This window comes from Equus quagga, chromosome 12 (assembly GCF_021613505.1).
Source record: "Equus quagga isolate Etosha38 chromosome 12, UCLA_HA_Equagga_1.0, whole genome shotgun sequence".
In the NCBI taxonomy this organism is placed as follows: domain Eukaryota; kingdom Metazoa; phylum Chordata; class Mammalia; order Perissodactyla; family Equidae; genus Equus; species Equus quagga.
In genome coordinates this window covers 41204427-41230732 of record NC_060278.1, presented here as the reverse complement: position 1 = coordinate 41230732, position 26306 = coordinate 41204427, and the positions used below count along the sequence as shown (strand labels likewise).

The window sequence follows — 26306 nt, the reverse complement described above, 5'->3', positions numbered from 1 at the left end:
CTTCTTTCAACTTTTGTTAATATTTGAAAATTTTCTGAATAAAAAAACTGGGGTTGAACTAAAAATAAACAACTGCACACTAAGACAATCTTACTGTTCTAACAGCAGAATTAGACTTATGGCTTATCGCGCTCCAGCAAAGCTGAGTGTCCGCTCTGTCCTCTAGGTCATCTTTATGACTCGAGTCTTTTCTGTGGAGCTTTACCTTCACTCTCTCAGTAAAATCAACTTACTTACAGGCCCCCAGACTCAAACCTTATCCCATCACTTGTACTTTTACACCCAAACCACAGCCTGGCCCATTCCCTTGTCTAGGGGCAAAAAGAACAAGATACATCACCTAACCCGTCAGCTGAGAGAAGCGAAAAAAAATTTAAATCCTAACTACGAGGTTTCCAAAACAGTCTGTCAATAATGGAGTGAACTTAATGCTGAGTTTTTGTAAAATGCAACCCTGGAGAAAGTTCAAGTTTTCACTGAGAAACAGTAATTAAGCTCTTAATACTAAGTACTGAAAACATCATTTAAATTTACTTAACTAAATCAGAGTATTAAATATAGGTAACAAGCTGGTGATTGTCATCAGATGGAAAATTTGGTTTTATGCCAATGTTTTCACACATGAAACTGTGTACTGTACAACTATGAAATTATGAAACTGTAAAATCATTTCTGAGGTACCAAGTACCACAGTAAATAGTACCAATCCCAGAGTATAAAATACATTTCTTAAAATACTTAATTGATCCTTCTTCCAAAAATTCTATTACACTCAGCCTAATATTTAAGTTTATAAACCTGGCCACTTGGCTGCCATCTGAAGGATTATCTTCCACAGCAGATGCGTTACGCTAACTTTGGTTGAATGGCTCTGTTCTACAGATCCAGGGTAAAGTTAGACTGAGTATGTGCGGTATGACCACGCTTTAAAAGCTAAACCAAGGATGGAAAGTGCTCACTTGTACATTCCAAAGCCAAAGCTCAGAGCAGTCATCTGGGCCACAGGCAACAAGATAGTTGTCGTCTGGACTCCACGCAATATAAGAAACGCCATATGCATGTCCTTCTAATGTTTTAAGCAGTTTTAGGAGGTGTGTATCCTAGGAGGGAAAAGAGACAACTCTGTTAACTCCCATCCCCAGTGAGTTTTTTGGCACAAGAACTTACACAGCTGCGAAGATGGACTTGGACAATTCAATCTGAGCAGCTTTTCCCACATCTCACCAAGTGTCCCCCAAAGGAAGCTCTAGCAGCTTACTTCATGAAGACCATTCACACCACAACGTCTATGCAGCATGCGCTATATACGAGGCACCATGTGCCAGATGGAAACAAACAAGGACAGAGACTCGGTCCTTGTGAGGCTTTCACAGAAACTGAACACAGGTATAATGAAAGCAACCTCTTATTTATTTTTTTAAACAGCTTTATTGAGATATAACTTACATACTGTAAAATTCATCCTTTTAAAGTATACAATTCAGTGGCTTTTAGTGTATTCACAGAGTTGTGCAACCATCACCACTGTCTAATTTTAGGACATTTTCATCACCCCAAAAAGAAACCCCACACTCACCAGCAATTATTCCCCACTCCCTCTCCCTACAGCCCCGGCAACCACTCCTTTCTCAATGGAGTCACCTATTCCGAACATTGCATGTAAATGGGATCATCTAACACATGGTCTTCTGTAATTGCCTTCTTTCACTTGGCACAATGTTTTCAAGGTTCACCCACGCTGTAGAATGTATCAGTATTTTACTCCTTTTGATTGTTGAATAATATTCCTCTTTATAGATATGCCATATTTTGTTTATCCACTCATCAGCTGATGGACATTGGGAGTATTTCCACTTTTTGGCTACTATGAATAATGCTATGACTAGGCACGAGTTTCTCTGCAGCCCTGTGCTTTCTTTCTCTTGGGTATACACAGAGGAGTGGCATCTCGGGGTCATATAGCAGACCCACCTTTAACATTCTGAGGAAGTGCCAAACCGCTTTCCAAGTGTCTGGACCACTTTCCACTCACTCCAGCAGAGCTACCACTTATCTGGTGCTAATCAGTATTCGCACTCTTCACAAACACTACCTCTTTTAATCCTCAAAAATCTGAAAGGAAAGTATTATTCTCCTCCCTGCTATCACAAGGAAGGAGATGGAGGTTTAGAAAGGCTGGAAACTTGCCTGTTTCTAGTACAGTGGGGATGTGAGCCTGGGCTGCCTACCTCTAGAGCAGATACTCTGAGCGGTGCAGGATGAGCTGAGAGTGCAAACAGGGAAGGGGCAAGTGATGAGGCTGGACAAGTTGACATCTTTATTTTAGGCTAAGGGGTTAAATTTATCCTGTGAGTGAAGAGCTACTTAAGATTTTTCTTTTTGCCAGCCCAGTGGCATAGTGGTTACGTTGGTGTACTCCACTCTGGTGCATGAAGAGGTCCACGGGTTTGGATCCCGGGTGCAGACCTACACACCACTTATCAAGCCATGCTGTGGTGGTGACCCACAAACAAAATAAAGGAAGCACAGATGTTAGCTCAGGGCCAGTCCTCCCCACCAAAAATATATATATATATATATATATATATATATATAATTTTTTAAGCTGGGGAATACATAACATGATATTTGGCTTTAGAAAGAGAACTCACTGTACAACACTGTGGAAAGAAGAGACACAGGATAAGGACAGCCATAATGAGCCAACGCAACAGCCACAGTTACGACAATGAGGTCCTAAACCAACACGTCAGGACTTAAAGAGCTCAGATCAAAATATACTTGGGACATAATCAACACAAGAGAATGAGACAAGAAATGTTCCAAGACAACCTCCAAATTTCTGTTTTAGGGGATACGGATGGATGCGGGCAGGGACTAGAGGAAGTAGGAACTTGGCTAGTGGTGGGAAGAGCAATGAGTTAAGTTTCAGACTTTGGTCTAAAGAGTTACTGAGACCAGATTTGAGCCTGGAGTAAAATCCAATGACAATGACCTCCAAGCATTTAGAACCGGGTCTGGAACCAGTCTGATAAAACTAGGTTGCAGACGTTTTTCCAGAAATTCATTTCTCAGAAAAATCACTGAGAAATGGGTGTGTTTACTGTTATTTATTTCTTCACTGGACCCTAGGTTTATCATTCATTCAGTTATTTAGTTCAAACTGCCACTGTTTTGACAGAATTAAATAGTTAACAATGCAACTACTTCTAATTCTTCTTTGGGAGGAGAACAGGCACGAGGTATCTGCATTAGGTCACAGTATCGTTAGGTCAAAGCGGTGTGCACAATTCAATAAGCAAGCCAAGTCTTTTGGAGTGGCTGCAGATGTCCCGGGAACAAACTCTCACCCACAGTGGTGCTTCTGATCTCCACAAAGAGTTGCTTCTAAACTGATGACAAACTACTTTAGGAGTATTTAACTGAAAAACTAATTGTTTCGTGCACATTAATAAGTGGAAATATGAAGCTCATGGAATCCAGTTAACTTTGCTTGGATTTGTGGGGGCAGAGGGAATGGGTAAAATTCTTTTTCTGGGGACAAAGGTAAGAAAACCTGTTAAAGGAAACTAGGCATTGGAATCACATCAACTCAAATCTTAGGGCTGGCTATGTATTCTCTTTTCTATCCATTAAAAAATACATATTCAAAAGGATCACCAATTTTTTTTTACAAGGTTTTCAAATAGTACTTGACATAACAAGATACCACCATACCAAACTCTAAAGCCAGCTCTCTCAGATTGGAATGTAAGCATTAACTCTGCATTTCCCAAGCTAATCTGGCCACGAACGCTCTTTACACTAACACCTGTTGACATTCTGCATAACCAGTATTCTGACAAAAACACCCTGGAAACAGCGGCAGCAAAGTCCAAACTCCTTCGCAAAGTGTACCGGAGCGTCCTCGATCTGGCTCCTGCTCACTTCATTAACCTCACCTCCTGCTCTACAAGATCTCGTCCCCAAACTGCCCAACGCCCAGCCATGCTTCCTGTCACCCAAGGGCCAGTCCTAACTAGCTCTGCCTAAATAATTCTTTTTTTGTTTTGTTTCTTTAAAGATTTTATTTTTTTTCCTTTTTCTCCCCAAAGCCCCCCGGTACATAGCTGTATATTCTTCATTGTGGGTCCTTCTAGTTGTGGTATGTGGGACACTGCCTCAGCGTGGGTTGATGAGCAGTGCCATGTCCGCGCCCAGGATTCAAACCAACGAAACTCTGGGCCACCTGCAGCGGAGTGTGCGAACTTAACCACTCGGCCACGGGGCCAGCCCCAGGATTTTTTTTTGAGGAAGATTAGCCCTGAGGTAACTGCTGCCAATCCTCCTCTTTTTGCTGGGGAAGACTGGCATCTTCCTCTACTTTATATGTGGGACACCTACCACAGGATGACTTGCCAAGCAGTGCCATGTCCACACCCGGGATCCGAACCGGCAAACCCTGGGCCGCCAAAGCAGAACGTGCGCACTTAGCCGCTGCGCCACCGGGTCTGCCCTAAATAATTCTTAAAAATCCTGTTTCACCTAAGACTCACTCGTCTTACTTTCCCTTGCTTTCCAGTTCCACTAGGATCTCTTCCTTGAGCTCCTGGAGCCCCTGCTACAGAACAATTGTGTTGTCATGAGCTCAGTCTCTCTCTAGCGAAAGGCCTGGCACACAGCAGGTACTCAAGAAGCACTTGCCAAACCAAAAGGACTCTTACACACTCCTGCTAGAAAAAAATGTAATAAAGCATAGTTTTGATATTGTTGCTTTCTTTTCAGACATCTTGTCAATAACCGCTGAATGAAAATACAACTCCTCAGAATGGTATTCAAAGGCCATGACTGGATCCCAAACTATTTTTCTAGTCTCTTTTCCCACTCTCTGCCTCACTCATCCCATTCTCCTATTTGAGGTGGAGGGAGGGCGTGGAAAGGCCCCTCTCTCCGCAGAATGCCCCGTTCCTGCCCGCGCTGTGTTATGCACAGTGAGGCTAGAACGAGGCCCTCCAACCTGGGAGGCTCCACAGTGCTTCCAGAATACTTTATCCAGATCGTGTGATATCTATTCCAGTGTGTTTCACCTCCCCTTCTAAACCGCACATCCCTTTCACAGGGGCTCTTGACCTGAGATCTACAAGGAGTCAAGCAGGCACAGAAGGAGGAGTCCTTGAACTGAGCGGGAGGAAAACCACACATCTTTATTTTCACTAACCACAGGCTGAAATTCAGTATTTCCTTCAATCTTGTAGGCAATTAACAAGGAAGTATTAGGTATTATATTAGCTACCATTAGGTGATATTTTAGGTATATTAGTATGCTATATTAGGTAGTATTAGGTGACTTTTAATAATAGAAATCTCAAATATTTTCACATCATATTACAGTTGTGGCAGATATCTTGAAATATTATGTATGCTCATCACTACTTCAAATTCTGGTCATTAGTAGATCTGCTAGAATTTGTTATTTAATGTGTTAGCAACAGATAATTATACTATATCTGTTTTTGTACTATTTTGATAACTTTCAATATAATCGGGTTTCCTTAGTAATTAATGTATAACATATACTTGGGTTTCCTTTGTGTTTGGTTTATGCATTTAAAAACATGATTCTGGGGCCAGCCCTGTGGCTGAGTGGTTAAGTTTGCACGCTCCGCTTCGGTGTTCCAGGGTTTCGCTGGTTCTGATCCTGCGTGCGGACATGGGACCGCTCATCAGGCCATACTGAGGTGGCATGCCATATGCCACAACTAGAAGGACCCACAACTAAAATATACAACTATGGACTGGGAGGATTTGGGGAGAAAAAAGAAAAAAAAAACCCACATGATTCTGAGGAGGGGTCCATAGGTCACAGGACTGCCAGAGGAGTACATGCTACAAAAAAAGTAACGAGCACCTGCTTTAAAGCAAGAACAGCCTTATTTACCTTTCTTCATTCACAGCATATTGCAGGTACACAAGAATTGATGTATGCTCTCAAATTTGATTCTCTTCTTTTTAAAATTATTTCCTTCCATGGGTTCTTTTCTCTATTTTTTTCAATGTAAGAGTCCAAAACTTTATCCTGGGCTAATATCATATTCTAATCCTAAATTTTAAAATAGGTTATTTAGTTCATGATTTTAGGTGAATGACTCCTAAACCAAACTATCTCCTAACCTGTTTGGAGTCATGTACTTCTCTGATTGCTCGATAAATGTTCAACTGGCTAAAAGAAATGGAAATACTTATTTCTACAAATCTGTAGGTCACCTAGTTAAAAACGAAGACAAATCTTATTTTAGAGAGAACGTAGAATTTTAAATCTAGAATATAATACTTTTCATATGTATCAGTGGGGGGAAAAAAGGGGGAGGGGGTGTTTAACAGAAGTTCCACAAATTACACAAGACAATGAAGGGTTTCAGAAGGCAAAATGGCAAGGAGTCTTTTCTGACTTGTGACAGAGTAGATATCATACTAATCCGTAAATCAAGTATTAACAAACATACAAACTGGCAGAGACATAAGAGCAGTAGGTCTGGAGTAAAAATCTTCCTGAATTTGAGTCCTAACTCTGCTATTTACTAGCTGAGAGCCTGGGCATGTAACTTCCATCTCAGTTTCCTCATCAGAAGACAGGAGATGTTAGTCTCTCACAGAGTTACTCAGAGGAGTACATTAGATAACACATACATACAGTCAGCACAAAGCATTCAACAATTTTGATAACACTATTATCTATATATATTATCTAGACAACAGAGAAAGAAGACAGACATGACAAAGGTAGCAAAAAACCGCTCTTGAGAAGGATTCTATTTATATACTCATGCTTTAAAAGTATGCAACCAATTAAATTAAAAATGATCTCTTTTTGCAATCTGAACACTCCTAGGGGTACATACCGGATCAACTTGCCATATGATAACTGTCGTATCTTTTGATCCTGTTGCTAGTTTAGTGCCATCATTAGAGAATTTACAGAACCAGACTTCATTACAATGCTCCGTAAGTATCTGCTGAGTATAACACGGGAACTGCCTCCTATAACAAAGAAGTCCACAAATAATTATTCTTTCAAAACAGATTAGAGTAATAATAATGAAAAAGGTTAAACAACTGATAAAACTTCTTTGGAGACCAAAAATTTTAAAAATAAGATATGAATGCCTTTGTAATCTTAAGAATCAAGTTTATATTGGTATGTTGAAAAAGAAAATATTATAACATTAGTGAATGCAATCTTTGGGGAAATCACTAATCTAAACTTGCTTCAGTTTACAATTTATTCTTCTCAAGATTAAAAAGAGATAAAGTATGTATCCATCACAGAATTTTTTGGTCTGATTAAGTGAATTCACATATATAAAAATTAACAATCAGGGCTTCATGTTTGTACAAGCTGGCTGGCATCAGGTTGTTCTAGCAGGAATAATGTACATTTTCATTTATATAAAAGCAACTCGGCATAACAAAAAGCGAATAGGCATTGCGGTCAGACAAGTCTGGGTGACGAGCTTTGGCAAGTCATTTAACTCCTCTGAGCCTCAGCTCCCTCATCTGCACGATGAGATTAATATATACCTCTCAGGGTTCTTAGGGTTCCTGTAGGGATGAGAAATACATCTAAAATTCCTGGAACACAACAGATATTCAAAACTGATCACTGGTATTATTCTGGGGGAGCACATGAGAGGTGCAATATATGGCAGGGGCTGTAGTGGTTGAGATTAAAGCCTTAAGAGTGAGGCAGTAGAGTCTGAGAGACTTAGGTTCATATATATATATATTCATTCTTGAGGAAGATTAGCCCTGAGCTAACATCTGTGCCGATCTTCCTCTACTGTGTACGTGGGACGCCTCCATAGCACGGCTGACGAGTGGAGTAGGTCTGCACCTGGGATCCATATCCACGAACCCGGGCAGGCGAAGCAGAACACACAGAGCTTTAACCACTCAGCCAGGGGCCAGCCCCAGACTTGGGTTCAAATCCTGGCCCAGCCACTTACTAGCTGTGATTCTGGGAAACTTAATTAATCTCTCAAAATCCCAATTTTCCAACTATAAAATAAGGACAATAGTACTTGCCTCACAGAATTCCTTATACAAGGATGAAATAAAAGGATGGGATAACGAATGTAAGGGATTTAGATTGAGGCTGACATTTAGCTAGAACTTCGTAAGTGGCAGTTATTATTATACATTAAGGGCAAAGAATTGTATGATTAACTTTACCAAATTAAAAGAGGAAAAAGTTATCACAAGAATGACTATTCTCATTAAACACTCACTTTTAAAAACCATTCTATCCTTTCCCAGTTTCTACTTCAGCGCCATCCAATAGAGCTTTCTGTGCTAACAGAAATGTCACCTACCTGTACTGTCCAGTCTGGCAGTCCCAGCCACACGTGGCTACTGAGCATCTGAAATGCGGCTAGTACACCTGAGGAACTTGATCTCTTAATTTAATTTTAACTTGAAGTACTTCACATTTAAACTTAAATGGTCACGTGTAATTAGTGGCTACTGTTTGGACAGTACAACATATTATACATTCTCTATATTATTACAAAAAAGTTATTTAAACCTTAATGGATAAACTTTTAAGTCTGTCTTGAAAAAATGGTCGTCTTCTAGTTTTATCCCAAAATAATGTATTTTGTCAGTTCACCAGCCTGACAGGTAACAGATATTTAGAAATCAATTCACATTCATTATTTTAGCTGGCACACCCGGCACTCTACCTCAGCAGCTGGTTATTTGGAGGTTGCTTTCAACTTTCAGGCTGTCTAGTTATAAATTACCTTTAAATATTAAACTTTTATTCTATACCTGAACTGAACCAGAATCAATACCAGTTGACATCTCTCAAGTACTTCCGGGAGGCCAAGCAATGTGCTGCCTGCTGTATACATAGTATTGCTAATTCTCAAGGCAAGTAATATCCCACTTTCATGAGGCTCAAAGAGGGCAAATAACTCATCAGATATCATAAACTGATAAAGAACCAGACTAGGATTTACACTGTGGCTGACTCCAAGGCCAATTTTCTTTCCAAATATCATTTTTTAAATCATATGTTTCGAGACACTGTTGGATAAAACTCCAGCCAAATAAGTACTTTCAAAATAAAAAATGGCTCTTTTTCCCCTCCTATGGGTAGTAATCAATAGTGATGTCATTCACTCAGTGAGAAAGACTTCACATCTAGGCATAAAGTACACAGTAATTCAAATGGCTAACTTTTATCATGAATGAAATGATACATCTGAAACCAGCGTAGCAAACGTCCTTCAGGAGGGAATAATTCATTATCAGAGCTGCAGGGCACAAATCATCCAGTCTACCGACACGCATTCATACCTGAATGTCCCTAATGTGGCCTCTAAATTGTCATTACTTTATCATTACTTAAGTAATCTTTTAAGATGACTAATTAACAGTCCCCAGTTTATTAAAAGCCTAATTTTAGACGTATACAAGTGATAGTTTCCACGTCTTAGTTTTCAAAGAAATTTTAAATTTAAGATGCTGTTAAAAATATCAGTACCTTTGCAAACAAAACTGAATAAAATGTAGCATTTTAATCAAACTGAATCAACATTTTAAGTTTCTATAAATAACTTACAAGAGTCCTTTCCTAAAAAAATTGATACTTATAAAGCTACCTGTGAAAACAGCTTTCTAGTGGTTGCTGGTGAAAAAACTGCACAAAATCATAAAAAAAAAGAAAAAAATTCCTGTTCTTTTCTGCTCAAAATTAACCAAAAATATGTACACACTAACTGTGAAAAAATATAAATAATACACAACCTAAGGAACACTCTTCAGCACTGATCAGGACTTTTTAAAAGAGTTATAGTTCACCAATTCATAATGAATTTTCTGTTCTCCAGAGAGAAGAGAGAAAAGGTATTTAGACTTCAATACGTCTGAAGATGTAGTTTTCTAGCTTCAATGCTAAAATCTAGTTTCTAAAAGGGAATAAAGCAGATAAAAAATATCAACTTTTCTTTTGAAGACCTTTAGATGAGTGAGGAATATTAGGAATTAAATCAAGAAGGTTCTATTTTCCCGGTTCAGGAGTAAAGGACACAACTCACTCAAGACTGTAGACACTGGCTTAACACCTGACATCTCCCTCCTTAGTGTCTTTAAAACCTATCTCTAGAGTGACAAGCCCAGGCTGACCCCTGGTTTTCTGGCCTGGAGAAGCTGGGTAGATGGCAGCCTGTCACGGACACAGGGGATTCAGGAGGAAAAGCAGACTTGGCAGGAGAGGCGAGAGGAGAGGAAGATCTCGTTGTGGCGTGCTGCATTAGAAGTACTTGAGCAGCACCCACGTCGTGGCGTTAAGGTCTGAGGCTTTGCAGACAAATTCTGTAGCTCTCGCCCAGACCTGGGAGGCATTAGAACCAGGGAGGTCTAACCTAAAGGATGAGAGCAGGGTGAGAAAAGAAACAATTCCGGAACACATGCTTATTAAAGGGACAGGTAAAGAGGAGCAGCCGGAGGAAAGCCAGGAATAAAAGCCAGAGCTTAGACCGTTTTTGAAGTCAAAGGACAAGTTTCAAGGCGAAGTCATCAAATGCTATAGAAAAGTCAAGACACAAGCTGGAAAGTAGCGACTGGATTCAACAAAGACGTTGTTCCTCACCAACATCAGCAACAGTTCTGGTGTTGCATTGCCTGCACAAGCCCTAATTCTACAGAAATCTGAAGACTGAAGGAAAAGTAAGGATGCAGTTTCTGCGAATATATAGTAGGCAACTATTTTAAGAAGTTGGCTCTAAAGTGGAGGCGGGGGGGCGGGGGGCGGGAGAGTGGTAACGAGCAGGAGCTTAGAGTCCAAGTTTTGCTTTGTCTCTAAAAGATTATAGAGAAGACCTTTCAATCAATGGTCACTCCTGAAGAACAAGAACTCTTTCATTCCTACGTAAAACTTCAGACAGCTTTCTATGCAGGTTTACAGGAGCTGTTCCTGATCTGAGAGGTGGAAAAAGTTAGATTAAATATTTTCCATCATTTACTGTCATAGGTATAGTAAAGAAGTTAAAGAGCTTAGGAAAAACATAGGTCAGTTCTCACAGATTTCAGTTTACAAACAGGAAGGCAAGCTCTTGACCTACTAACACCTCCTGAACCATCACGTCTACCATAAACACCTTGCAATGTGTTCCACCAACAATAAACTCATGAACCAAAAAATGATTTGCGTTCACAAATGTCTTAATTTTAACAGTGGTTTCAAACTCCCTAAAGGAGCTATGAAAAGTGAAACCATACAGCCTTTTACTCTATTATCTTCTCCTACTTCTATTCAATTTAAATGAAAAGGCTTCAAAATTCTCAAAAGCAAGTCAAAGAACCATTTTAAAGAGTAAAAAGGGATAAAGGAAAAGGATCTCCAATCACTTTCTTCTAGAACTTTTAAGACACGCACCAAGTAACCATCCAAATCTTTAAGATAAGTAACGTTTTACTAATTTGAGGCCAATAGCTCAAACAATTAATATTTTTTATTGCAAATGGGGAAGGTGAGGTAAGAACTCAACTATATATAAAGTAGTTTATGCACACCCAAAAAGGTACCTTAAATCAAAGTACATATTATAATTTCTATGATTATTCAGAAGCCCCTCGTTTGCCCGAAGCCCTCGCACTTGTGTACTTTTGTCCTTCCTCTCATGCTCCTTTTGGTTCTTGATGATCTCTGGCAAAAGACACTGAGCACACGCCCTGCAGCTGCTCGTGTCTGTTCACCAGACCCAATCAGTTTCTTCCCAGAGTTTGAGAGATTTCACAATTTGTTTTTTAGTATCTTAAAAATTAATGCTCTGCTGTAACTTTGGAGATTATTAAAACAGTAGGGACACTTTTACTCAAAATACTCTTAACGTCAAAAGTGAAACCTGAATTCCTACAACTTAAATTACGTACATGGGTAGGTATAATAAAACCCAAGTCAGAAAGTTCATACCTGTTACTCCAACCATTTTTAGTTTAGAGGCCATCTTCTACTAAAAGCCAGAAGTTTCATTATGAAAAAACTATTTCCATGATCTTTATGGGCAGAAAATAATTTGGGCCATAGTTGAAATAGACACAAGGTCCAGAAAAAGAGTCACTGATATCTGGCATCCAGGACAGCAAACACTTACATCACTGGCATTCCCACACAACATCAGTTACAAGTCCTTAAAAAAACGGCCAGATACAGAAAATGACCAACCAAACCCATAGACAAGGAAAGGAAAAGGAGGCCATCCAGCTCCAGATCTCAACGGGTGATTTACATACACAAGTCCCTCTCATTTTCAACTTCAACTGTTCTAGCTCTGCTTGTGAACATGTGATAAATCAGACATGAATAGTTTTATAGCTACAGGATAAAACTCTAAAAAAGGAAACACTTTAATACAGGTCATAATGGAGTCTGTAAAGTGTCAGCCTCCTTCAGAATGTAAGACGTTTTCCTCTTACCTACTACACACGTGATCTATAAGCAGAGACACGGAGTCTAGGTTATTATCAAGTTTGGTATTGTGATATAGGCACCGATCCCTCTGGAGCTCCACCGCCTGCCGCAGGAGAGTCTGTAAACGCCGTGGGGGCAGCATCACTGACGGTGGTAAATAAGCTTTAATGGAAGATATTTTTAAAAAGAGAAATAAAAATTAAAATTAAAAAAAAACACAAAGCAGTATAAACTTTTATTGAAGACATGTGCTAGTCGTCTGCTGCACTTGCCTAGCCTAATAACATTGTGTCCCTTAAGCAGCAGTCCTGGGCGATGCGATACACATGTGAGCTTTATGAGTACGTGTCCACAGCTACGGCTAGGTTGCCCCTAGAATGAAATATACTTGGATGGGGTGCTTTACTTTGTATGCCGATTTTCTAAAGACAAAAACAAAAGCAAACAAAAAACCCCGACAAAAAGTAAAAAGGTGGTGATAATGAGAAGAAAATCTAAAGAGGACTGTGTGCCAGAGGGAGAGTAAGCATCACTAGAAGTATAAGAAAATCTACACGTCACAAAGAGCAGCCAAATGCTGGAGCAAGCCAAGTTCCAGGTCCCATGGAACCGCTTCTAATGCCAAGCACACGGTGAAAATGCAGGGACCCACTGGTGTTCTGACAGGGATACTGATCTATTTCAATCCTTCAATGCCTCCTACCTCCCCCAGCACATGGTTTTCTGATTCTTAGGATCTCCACTCCCACCTCAACATGAAACAGAAAATACTATGATTTAACCAGAAAGAGAAAATACCTTTTATATAAAGACAAGGCAAAAATAAAACCCTTACTCTAATCGGGAAGTTATGTAACATATTTGGGGGGAGAGTAAAACAATTTACCTAAAGAAATTTGGGCCTTACTACTGAAATCAACAAAATATTTAAAACGCTTGTGGCTCAAAGCTGTGGTTTACATGTTTTTTCTCTAACCACACTTCTCCCCCAAACAAAATCTTAAGGGGAACATCAATACAAAAACAAGTGAAAGGAGAATTGCTCTGGGACCAGCATCCTCGCACTGACTCCTGGGGTCAGCTTCTTAGATCCCATAGCAGAGTTGGAACACCTTGGGCTTAAAGGGCCTCTGAAGGGATCCCTCCGCTCGCTTCCCCTATGCAACCACTCCGTAAGAGCATGCCTAGACACAGGTCTCCCTAATTGATCCACAACATCTATTTCTAGTCTAAGAAAAACACAGAAACACCAAAAACTAAGCCTCTTACTCTGCAGTTTGTCCAACAGCTTGGACCGGGAGGCGGCCCCCTTGCCTTCCCACTCCGCTTTCGCACGGAGGTCTTCTGCATGGCTGCACATCAGATACCTAAAATGCGACAGAGAGAGCACCCAATCTCAAACCCTTTCTTTTGGATTAAACATAATTGAAAAATACTGATTATACTTTGAATACCTAGGTCTTACTAAGAAACACATATCAAGAAGAAATTTCTACAGAAGACCCACTTCATTAACAGAACCTGGCACTTGGATATGATTGCTAAAATGTAATATAACAGTAACAGCTAATTATCTATAAATAGAATATATTCTTGTATTTATCGTTATTTATCATCATGTATATATGTAGCTCTTCTCATGTGCCAGGCTCTGATCTAGGCACTCAACACATATATTACTTCACATAATGTTCATAACACTCCTGTATGAAGTAAGCACTATTATTCTATTTTTATAAATGAGGAAAGCAAGGCACAGAAAGCTTAAGACACTGGCTCAGGGTTAGGTTAAGAGGCAAAGTAGTAATATGAACCCAGGCAGTCTAGCTGCAGAACTTGCTCTTAAACACCACGCGAACTTCACTGCTTCTCAATAGCAAAACAAAAGAAAACTGAAAAAACCTTCAAAGATATTACACTAAATTAAAGAAAAACAACATAGTTTCAAGAGTTTATCATAAATGTCACTCAAGAAATGGTATAACTGGATAATCATCCTTGTGTCATCCTGTGAAAGGTACTGAGATCCCAAAGCAGAAAATTTGGGAACTGTTTTATTACTCACTATATGTGCCGAAGGAGGCATAAACGCTAAAGTTCATGGATTCTGGAGAATACATGAGGGCCCCCTGCTGGAAGTGTGACCCTGACCTGCTTCTGGCTCTTCTCAGAAGAACAGGCTTTAAAAGTAAAAGAAGTGAAGGCATTATTCAAACATGGAGATTAGACCTGGCAAGTAACTCTTGTGCTATTTTATCTGGTATTCTGTTTTAAAACAAATCTATTCTTTTCACTTGTAAAAACGGTATTAAATAGGGTAGTGAGGATTAAATAAGGTAAGAGTATATAAAGTACTTGGTCCACTACCTCGTGTACAGGTAGAGCTTTAATAAAGGATAGTGTTAAGTACCAGAAACCTCCCAGTTAACATGAGTTATCACCTCCTCCTTTTCTTAATTGCATAAAGCCTATCGCATTTAGCATCGAAATAATTTAACAGCCTTTTACCCAACGGCAGAACTACTTGCTCTCTTGCTATTTATTATATAAACAATGTCTTAGCTGATGAGAACAACTTACTGGTTTTTAACAGTATGAGTAATTAGATTAAAACACCCTATAAGATCAGAACACACCATAAGAAGCTGAATATTGCAAAAACTTAGTTTCTAAAGTAACTTTTTGGGAGTAAAATTCATTATCAATAATTTTATGGAAAAACTGTTTACTTTTTAAATTTTGCCAAAGTGATCTATGATTGCTTCTGTGCCCTTGTGAAAATACACATTATACCTTAAGGTTTCAAAGGATACCTGTCTATGGGAACTCAAATAGTCTAAGTGAAAGGACAGTGGACTGAGAGGAAGAAAGCCTGGGTTCTGACTCCAATTCCACATCTTGTCATCTCTGGGCTATTCCCTTATGTGCAAAATTCAAAGGATAAACTTGATGAAGTTCATTTTGGAATAAAAACTAATGTGAGTAAATTATACGTTGTTACTAGAGCAAGAAAAAATTCATCATGTGAATGGTATTTAGGTGATACAGAAATGAGATACCTTATGGAAGAGGTAACCAGAACAAGGTAACTTGTCAGCTACAATATTAACTTATCCAGCAGAATTTACTATTTCAAGCTGTAGTGGTAGGTAGGGACCAATCACTTTGGAATCTGGCAAATGAGCCTTTAACTCTTGGCTCTCTGATTTATTAGCTTATCTTGGGCTGGTTACTTCACTTCTCTGAGGCTCAGTTTCCTTATCTGCAAAAACCGTACAATGCAGCCTATACCTCTTTGGGCCCATCCTTTTGTCTGTCACCTTGTATCTGAAAACTCATTATGTGCCAGGTGTTGTTCTAGATGCTGGACATATCATACAGTGAAAGATGCTATAAAGAAAAAAATTTAAAAACAGAGTGATATGACAGAGAACACCTGGCAGGTGGTCTCAGGAAAGGACATTTGGGCTGGGCTGAGCAACCAGATCAGGGGAAGAGCATTCAAGATAAGGGAACAGGCAGTGCAAACGCCTTAAGGCTTGGCAAGTTAAGGAACAAAAAGAACATTAGTGTTGCTAGAGAGTAATGAATAAGGGAAAAGATGGCAGGAAAGCATCAGGGACTTCGCAGAGCGGAAATTTTGGACTTTAAGTGTGTTGGAAAGCCAGTGGAAAGTTTTAAGAAAGGGGAGAGAGATGACTTGCTGTAGGGATTTATTACTGTATTTATCTGGCTGCTGTGTGAAATACACATTGTTAAGGGAAGACACTATAATATCCTAGGAGAGACATGCGTGGTCTAACCAGGAGAGAAAGATGGAGAGGAGATGGAGAGAAATGCAGAAATTTGGGCTGTTTTGGCATTAGGTCAATACATGTCGAAGTTAAAAGATTTAAAGAAAAGCAAGGATGAGGCTTAAGTTCTTTGTTTGAACAAGTGGGTAAAGGGTCTTACCATTTACTGAGATGAGGAAAAGTAGAGGCACAGGTCTCTGGGGGTAGAGTAGGTAGAGTGACAAATGGAATCAAGCATTTTAGACATCCCAATGGAGACTGTCAAGTAGGCTCTTACATATATATATCAGGAGTTCAGCTGAGAGGGCAAATATACGAGCCACTGGCATAAGGACAGTGTGTGAAGGCACGGTACAGAATGAGATTACTGAGGAAGAGCACACAGACAGAGACGAGAAGGGAAGTCCTGAACCAAGCCTTCGGGCACTCTAACTTTTAAAGGATTGACAGGAAATTAAACTAAAATGATTAAAGTGAGATTCTATATACGAAATGCTTAGCAAAGACCCGGCAAAAATGTTTGCATGCATCAATACTGGAAACTACATGGCCTATTGTTTTTATAGAAGCAATACATATTTCTTCTCCCTCTCATCCACTTAAATATCTCTCTGTTCTAATATGGAAAGCTCCCTAGGATGACAAATAGTTTGGACACATATAAGTGAGTTTATCCAGACAAATATTATCTAAGAATTTAGCAATATTCAGATCTTGGGAAAATGTTACAGAAACGTAACTTTGGAACAGTCACCTTAATAAAAGTAATACCCCCTCCGTCAAGCTGGAGACTAAGAACTAAGCTTTCTTACCCACTAAGCACATGAATGCGCTCTGTATTGTATTTCAGTGGCGTCAATTCACAGCGTAGAACTTGAAGTGCCTCCAGGACCTTGCCGTCCTCCAGGTATTCCAGGTACTTCTGCTGCAGCAGCAAAAACTTCATCCTCTGACATGACAGAAAGCAGCAGTCAAGGGAAAAAAGTTGACGGAAGTTTCAGAAAATGTTTGTGCCTAAACAGAACAGTAGAAACCATTCTACTATGCCCTTTGAAAATAACTTTTTTATAAAGCTTTAAGATGACTCAAAATATTTTGGTTTAACAGAGCCACAGTAGATTAAATGTGACTTTGCTCAATTCCACAGCTTAATAAAACTCTGCTTTGAATGAACAGTCTCAAATTAGATAAGATCAATAGCAACTAAGACATCAACATAGGAAAAAATGAATTCTGCCCTCAAAACATTCACCTAGAATTTTACTTCTTGTATGAAAATTTAGAACAATTCCAAGTATTCTAAATTTGCTTTTTAAAAAGTCTGGCTTTTATAAGAAGGCATTGGGCGGGGTTGATGCAACAAGTTTTCAAAAAATTGTAGAAAAACCAGTTAATGAAGGAATTATTTAAAAGCCACAACGTGAAAGGACTAAGCAGACCAGAAAGCAGAGCTAGAGTCACAAGGTAGAAGCTGCAAAGTGTCAGATTTTGGCTTATCAAAAGTAAGAAGAGCTATCCAGCAAAAGGACTACAGTCATGCGCTACATAACAACATTTCGGTCAATGATGAACCACACATCCGACGGTGGTCCCATTACATTAGCAGCATACAGCCTAGGTGTGTGGCAGGCTATACCATCTAGGTTTGTGCAAGCACACTCTAGGATGCTGGCACAACAAAAAAAATCGCTTAACGATGCATTTCTCAGACCATATCCCCATCGTTAAGCGACACATGGCTGTGGAGGTTAGTGTGCAAAGCACTGAGTTTCCTATGACTGAAGTGGACAAGCATAATCTTGATGGACTCACGCACTCTGGGAGGCAATAAGGGATGCCTCTAAGAGAAGGTTGAACTCAAAGGTCTTTAAAAAGATTCAGTATTTGTATTTGCGTATTGGTAACAATCTGATCACTGATGCACTTGACTAATGAGGCAGAGACAATTATTACCAGGTCTTCCCCCCAAAGGGACAAGCCATTTCCAGCTTATTGTGAAGCACTTTCACATTTAGTTTTTTTCTGAAATGTCTTTGGCTTTAACACTTTTTTGATGTTCCTTTACGCTATTTTACTTTTAACTTGAAAGTGATCATCACAATCTGAGCAGCTTTTTGCTGGAGGAAAGAGAGATTTATGACTATCAAATTTGGAATTTCTTTTAAACCTTAAACCTAATTAAGGACCACTGCTTGGAGGGACTCTTTCATCATATCTGCTACTCGTGATGCTTGAGCAAGCCAACTGATGTAGGTAGAAAAGTTAGTATATAAGAAATGTTAGTTATATTTAGAAACGCCAAGGAATATAGTGGTAAAAATCTCAAATCCACTTAAAAGAAAAACCCAAATGACGGCCTTCTTCTTCAGTAAGATGCTTACTTTATAAAAACATTAAAAATATACTGCAGTCAAAAAGCAGTTTAGAGAGTGGGGCTGTGGCCGAGTGGTTAAGTCTGCGCACTCCGCTTCAGTGGCCCCAGCTTTTGCCGGTTCGGATCCCGGGCGGGGACATGGACCACTCATTAGGCCATATTGACACGGCGTCCCACATGCCACAACTAGAAGGACCCACAACTAAAATATACAACTGGTACTTGGGGGATTTGAGGAGAAAAAAAAAATAGTGTAGAGAAATGATCATTTATTCACAGAATTCAAAGAGTATAAGGAAGTGCTCCACAACATTTTCTATTAGGGAATATTTAGAAGAAAGGCATAACAGAGAAGCTTGTGAAAATGGTTTCTAGCGGAAGAAAACAAAAACAAACCCTCTCATATAAGTTAGGCATACATTTAAATATATCTTTTATAAGATACAGTGCTTATGTTTGGTAATAATCTTAAATCTATAGCTAAAGAACACCAGAAAAAATTTCTAACTAGGGGATAAGTTCCTATAACTCCAGAAAAATTACACTTAGCAAATTTTACACATAAAGTTAGATTGACTAAGGAATGTTTCAGAAATAGATTAGTTAGCAAGATGCTCTGAAAAGTACGTTGCTGTACATGTAACCTAAAGTTAACCTTTATATGTCAAATTAAAAAAATGCTTTGACATCCATCAGGTGACAAAAACCGAAACAAGGCTAAATAAAACAAAACAATCTAAAAACCAAAGGATTTGATATAAGTCATTCTGGATATTCTCACCATTTTATCTTGCAGGAAAAAACTTCAATTCTTTATGAAATGAAGAGTCCACAGATTTCCATTTATCAATATACTGTTAAAAGTTTTATTTCGGATAGTGTTTTTGATTCAAACTTAATCACATTTAGTTCAAGAGTTTTTCACTTAAATGCCACACAGAATGAGCCAGTATGTGTATTTAATTTCTTCACTCAATTTTTTTAGCACTTGGGAATTTGGGGAAATTTTTTTTTTTTTTTAAATTCAGGGCAAGTTTTTCATTTATTTATTTATTTATTTATTGGGGGGGGTAATCAATCATTAGGTCCTATGCACACTCCCTCCGCCATTCCAATGAGTGTAGGGACAGTGTCCCAAGTGCTATTTCCCCCTTATTTTCCCACCAAGATCCTGCTAGAACTCTTGTTACTCTTTTTCTATGGGGCAGAGGCAGGGCAGGAGAGAAGAGGAAGGCAAAGTAACACTTTGAGAGAAGCCAATATAAATACATGCTTCTGTATATACAGGGACTGCTGTAAAAGCAGTGCAAGAACATTTTTCTATGAGTCATTTTATCCAGATTAAGACAAAGAATATTCTCAGACACCAAATCCTGGTCATGTACATGGTAAGGACATGCTCCTGGCCAGGCCCAGCTAGAGATCTGGGTGAGAGAATGTTTATTCTCCTAAAAATCAGTTCAAGTATCTGACACATATGATAAGGATGGAGATAAAACCGTATTTTACTTCCCAAAATTTAAAGCACAAAAATGTAAATACACTTTCAAGAAAATAAACATCTTTCACAAACGATGTTAATTATTTACTGAAAAAGATTAAAAAATCAGACAAAACTGAAATTTGCTGAGGTGGGGACAGGCTATACTAACGGTTTTTTAAAAGATCATGAGCTTCTTAAATGAAGTAGAAAGAAAAAAAGAAGAGAAAATAAACTCTTCTTTTTATCTTTCTCCAACTCCTAATTAGACCTCTGCAAGGTTATTTCTGGTCTCTGATAATTTTGCAGCATCTTTGGGCTCAGCACTGTTTCTTTTTCTCTTTCACTATCTAATAAAAACTTGAAATTGATAAGTGACTAGGACAGCTTGAAAGACAGTTTCACATGGTAAATACTGCTGTTGCCCCCATCCTACCCAATATTTGGATTATTTCATCCTTTCCTCCCATATAATTATATAGAATTCAATATGGAAGAAAAAGTCATAGGTTGTGAACACAAGAAGTCTGGTTATCGAGGGCAGCCTCCTAGCTAACTTAGAGATGGGTCTGACTAACTCTGGAACAAGGTTATAACCAAGTTATATCAATTAAATCATGACTCAGAGGAAACGGAAATGAATTATATTTATACCATGGCTCTCAAAAGTCCTCCCTCTTTGACTTTAAAACATACTAGTTAATTTTTGTACATCAAGTTAATATTTGAACACTTTTGTTAAGCACATTTCTATTATATTAAAAAATAAAGAATCAAACATTTGTAGACAAAAAAAAGTTTTCTGTTATTGATCTCAAATACCCACCTAAATTCCCCAGACATGGCTAAGCATATTTGAACCCAAACTAAAAAATGTTGATTCATGAGCTCAGCTTCCAGAAAATCCAGAGCAAATTCTGCTATTCCTAGTATCATTTGACTGGAAACAATTAAAAAATATGGGAAGGGAGTGAAGAGAATGGATTGGGTCAATAACAACATTCAGATTTAAAAAGTAAAATACAATTTGATTCTAGACTAAGTCATCAAATGTGTCTGGGCATACAATTAAAATAATTACATAAAAAACCCCCAAATAGTTTCTAAGGTATTATTACAAATTTACGCTTACACTGGATTATCTTCTAAAGATGGAGTGAGGGAGAGGAATAAATCTAAACACAATTAGAAAGGAGAAAAAATGTTGAAACGAATCTTTAAAAGCAATAGATTCATCAATGCTTAAAGCGCGACGAAGTTAGAATCTCTTTCTTTGTATCAATACCTAAACAGTTGGATGGAGTGAGGCTCAGCCAGAGACTTAATCTCCATTTTTTATTAGATCCTAGAATGTTCTAGACTGAACAGCAGTAAAAAGAAAGGATTCCTTTTTATCTACAATTACCTTTCTTCAGTTTACATGTTGCTTCTAACCAAGGTTTCTAATGAGATAGTAATAATCTAAATCCAATTCAGAAGTCTCAAATTACTATAAACAAATAAACAAATAGAAAGTGAACCTATTAAAATTTTTACTACTAAATTACAGATATAATTTGGGTGAAGCTTAAAAAAGGAAAACAATCCTCAAGAAATCACAGACTTATTTTAAAACAGTCCATGGACAAGTTCTCTATGGTCACCATACAAGCAGCGCCAGCTTGTCCAACGGGAAAAGAATCCCAATTCTTATTTTGGCCATTTAATTGTCTTTATTTTAGGGTCACCTTCCATTCTGTCATGGCTAGCAATTTATGAAAAACTGTCCAGTTAAAACAAACTTAAGATTTTTTTTTAAACCCCAAACATACTGATTGGGGAAAATTTAGTTACTGGAAAATTTGGAATCCTTTTGAATACAGATGTTTATTTATTCTAACGTCTGTGCTTTCATCAGTAAAACTTACCATGGCACTGATTATTATGAGTTAATTTATTATCAATCATCTGAGTCAACAGTAAGTTAAAAATTTTAGTATTTTACCTATCTACTGAAAAAATATAACAGATCATCAATTTAAATGAACTCATATTTGTTTATACTTGTTTGCACCTTTAATTCACCTGAAGTCCATTTTCTAGGATTATATTATTGCATAAAATTACATTAAGAATTTGAAAACTTTTGTAATTAAGGTTTCAAAAAAACTCAAAAAACAAAAAAAAAAAGGAGGCTCTATTCGGTTTACAGACAAAGGCAAAAAGATTAATGTTTGACCCAATTTACAAAAATCGAAATGGAACAGACATTTACTAATATTTAACAAACAGCCGGTTTCCCTACTTCACTTCCTATTCGCCTTCTCTCCCTCCCCCCGCAGACAGGAAACTGCCTTTGACAACAAATGAATCAGCTCGAAGTTAACAAGCCAGCGGCCAGCAGCTGATTCTTCACGGTTTCCAATCACTTGGTAAAAAACTTATCCCCTCCTCTCCCTCACCAACACCTACTGAAGAATTCAAGCCTATCAGTATAAAAGATTCATTAAGATTTATGCAGGAGGCTAACCGGGTAAACGAAATTGATCTTGTTGGGGAAATAAGGCAAGTAAGCAGAGCCCAATGGCCAAATCTGCACACAAACCCTTCACCAGAGTGAGGCCTATGAGACAAACTTTGACACTGTCAATTCACACAACCGGAATGCAAGAATGGAAAATGGTGAGCACACCAACGGACTTGGTCCAAATTAACTATAATTCCCAAAGATTAATAAAAGGATAACGAATGTAGCCGTTACTTAAGGCTATCTGGATATCCACACACCCAAACACATTCTTTACCAGCACATTCAGTATTTTAAATAATATAAAAGTTTAATTTACCCTTGACTCTGTAAATGACAAATTCCTATTAACAGCACTGAAAGCATGAAGATCTTTCAATATAATTTTGTAGATTAGTTTATAAATTTATAGTTAATTTTATAAAATTAATTCATAATTTATTAATTTACAAAGGTTCAAATGACACATTGACTAAATGTGACTTTAAAAATATAAAACTCAAACTTTAAAACATCATAACACTCATCCTAGTTTACAAATTTAATTACATAAAATTTAACTTTTAGGCCTTTATCTTCTACAAGAGGCAGAAACCAAGAGTTATCAATAACCTACTAAAATAAGCATAAATGTGAAACTAAGAACAAAAGTGTATTTACCACAATTATTCCCAACAACGTTTGAGAGATTTCAAGTGCGCCTCTTACCACAATAGCATGAGGAGAATGCACTAAAGGCTTTAGTTCATTCAGGTCATTTTCTGCCTGCAAAAATTGGTATAAAAAAAAAAACAGAGATGTCACAAAATGCACATCAAATATCTAATTTTAGCAGCAGTCACACAGCTCTATATGCCCTACTTTACCTTATCCCAGTCTCCTTCCAGGACATGATTTCGGAATTTGGTAGCAGAAGGATGTTCTAAGCGACATCCTGACTCTTGCATGAGGAGGTCAACAGTCTGGCTGCAGGAGAGATACAGTGTGAAAGACCTGACCAGCTTTAGGGCTCACTCTTCCAAATCAACTAATGTCTAGGAAAACAGTTGCCAAAGTTTTTAAGCTAACCTCCTGATGAAGAAAAAAGAAATAAAGAGCTTTAATGTGCTTGGCTAAACAAGCTTGATTTTTCAACTGCCACTGACATTTCTATCAGGTCAAGTTTAAAAACCTTCTTGAAACCAGAATCAAAATAAGTTCTTCCTACTTTTGCCATTTAATGCCTCAGAAGTTGAACGAAGCACAGAATTTCTAAAAACGTGTTGTAACCAACTGGTTAAAGAAATGAAAAAACCAGGATCTACATACTAACCACGTAATCACATTTCAAAAGATAAAAATTGTTAGCTCCATACAAGGTGATAGAGATGACCTGTTAGGTAAGAGCCTCACATCCAGATATTACGTTTGCATAGAAATTCTACTAGGTCAATCTTTAAAATTAAAACAAATCCAGCATCAAAAATCACTCCCTTTCTCTCTAGACTAAAAATAGCAAATTTACTATGCTGTAGGTTCCAAACAGTCACGAGTTATCTCCTCCTGCTGCTGTCAGCTTGCTTCTTGTCTCAGTAATATGTTCTGTTAGCATTTACAAAATCTGTTTTCATACTAATCCTTTTCCTCAGGGAACAAAGTGAAATCTTCCTATATTTCTCTTTGAGAGCTTCAAACATTCATCAAATGTGGTTTCTCCCATCAGATATTTTGAGATCTAAGAATCTTCCTCTCTCAGTCTCACACTCTTGTTTCAGTGCTTTCTTATTCAGCTCCATTTATTTTTCAGCTAAACAGCGCAATAATCTGAGAATCAAAATACTTGTGTGATTTTTCAAAAGTGCTCCTTCCTCCCCTCCCCAGAACAAATCTGTGAATCCAAAACTACACATTGGCGAGCCAAAGACTTTATTTTAATCTACACTTTGAAGCTAAGAAACCGACTGCTCCATGTTTTTCCCCTTAGTCTTATTCTTGTTCTGCTTCATCCACCTCCTCCAATGGGCTCCACGGCACTCCCACCAATACTACCTTCTACCCTCTTAGTTTTTCTTTGTGTGTATACAAAACGGTGGTTTTTAGCCAAGGTCGTTGTCTACTTCCACCCTGTTTTAGGTACACAAGGCCATGTAAATTGTATTTGAAAACAAATGATTCACCAGCTCAGATGTCCCTCTTTCAGAGGCAATCATCTTCTTGGTATTAAACAGGGATTTCAGACCAGCTAGTGGTAGGCCTCTTGTACACAATCAAGGGCCTCCAAATGACATCAACATGGTATCTCACTTCATTATTTCCATCAGATTTATTCAACCACCTCCTTCCAAATTATCCCAGCCCCTCAGTTTCCATAAACACTTGTAGGTGATTGTCTTTCCTGATTGGTAGTTTGCCCGAGTTGTCTGTCATGGTTGGGGGTGGGGAGGTGTCCCACAAAGATGCCTCTGAGATATACTTGAAAAACAAATCCTCCAAGGTTCATTATTTCCACCAGCTCGAATCCACCCCTCCCCCAACACATACAGAGACCCACTCCCGCATCTGTCTTTACTGACAGACAATTAAGCACCGAAGGTGTGCGGGGAAGGGTAAATCTTGGGGTTTCTACTCCTCCTCCCCCACCCCCCCCCACAGCCCGTCTCGCTCACAATTTGTCAGCCTGACTGATTTTGCCTTCTCTCCCTCCAGGTCGGCTCCTCCTCCCTGGGCGGCCTGTCTGAGCCGCGTCCTCCAGGGCCCGGGGCCCTGCGTGCCCACCAGTGATTCTCCCTTCGACCGAGCTCTTGCCAGCCCCCCCTCCCGCTGCCGCCTCCGTCCCTCGGTCTGTCCCCACCAGCTGCCTGGGAGAAATACTTACTTGAGCCCTAAGCCATTCAAGTGCTGTCCTATTAGCCTAATGACATCCTCATCAGACTGGGAGAGCCGCTTCTTCTTCTTGAGGCTGCTGCCCAGGTCTGGGGTGGCCAGGGAAGAGGAGGCGGCCGTGGTGGCGGAGGCAGCTGCGACGGTGGCGGCGGCGGCGGCGGCCCCGCCGGGGACCCCGTTATTGACATTCAGGCTGTTGCTATTGTTGCTGGCGGCGGAGGGGGCGGAAGGCAGGAGCCCATTGGCGTGGGCCAGGTCCCCCGCGGACGACGACGACGAGGGGGACGACTCCCCGTTCTGGGCCGCCAGGCAGGCGAGTTCCTGGGTCTGTCCCTGGCCCCCGCCGCCCCCTCCTCCTCCGCCGCCGCCGCCGCCGCCGCCTCCTCCTCCTCCTCCTGCCCCGTTGGCCTGCATGATGCTGCCGCTGACCAGGCTGTGGCCGCTACTTCGGTGGGGGGCGGCAGCGGCGGCGGAGGGGGCAGCAGCCGGGGGGAGGCCCACCACTACCACCACGGAGGAGGAGGAGGAGGAGGACGAAGACGAGGACGACGAGGACGGAGGGGAGAGGCCTGCTCGGCCGGCCGAAGCCCCGGGCTCTCCTGCTCCCTCCGCCGCCGAGGCTCGGGGTTTCTTCCGCGGGGGCGGGGAGGCTCCGCCGGTGTCCGAGTCGGAGGAGGAGGAAGCGGAGGCCAGAGTTTCCTCGCCGAGAGAGGCCGTGGTGGGAAGCCGGTGGGGCGAGGCGGGGGAGGGAGGCGGGGGCCGGGGCGAGGGTCGGGGCGCGGGGGCCGGGGCGGGGGGCCGGGGGCGGGGGGGGGGGGGGGGGGGGGGGGGGGGGGGGG

General features: G+C 39.8%; 1 protein-coding gene across 2 annotated transcripts in view; it reads right to left on the bottom strand.

Moving 5' to 3' along the window:
• Positions 1-26288, bottom strand: part of WDR26 (WD repeat domain 26) — a 41883-nt gene extending 15595 nt beyond the window's left edge. The window contains exons 1-8 of one of the 2 annotated variants that reach the window (XM_046678178.1): positions 25460-26288; positions 23472-23571; positions 23266-23370; positions 17058-17194; positions 13721-13818; positions 12457-12613; positions 6879-7017; positions 960-1100 (exon numbers count right to left, since the gene is read on the bottom strand). In XM_046678178.1, coding sequence (XP_046534134.1) covers positions 960-1100; positions 6879-7017; positions 12457-12613; positions 13721-13818; positions 17058-17194; positions 23266-23370; positions 23472-23571; positions 25460-25881 — 1299 coding nt within the window. In that variant the 5' untranslated portion in view covers positions 25882-26288. The remainder of the gene's footprint in view (positions 1-959; positions 1101-6878; positions 7018-12456; positions 12614-13720; positions 13819-17057; positions 17195-23265; positions 23371-23471; positions 23572-25459) is intronic. The other variant, XM_046678177.1, reaches the window with a different exon arrangement.
• Between the last annotated feature and the right edge of the window lie 18 nt (positions 26289-26306).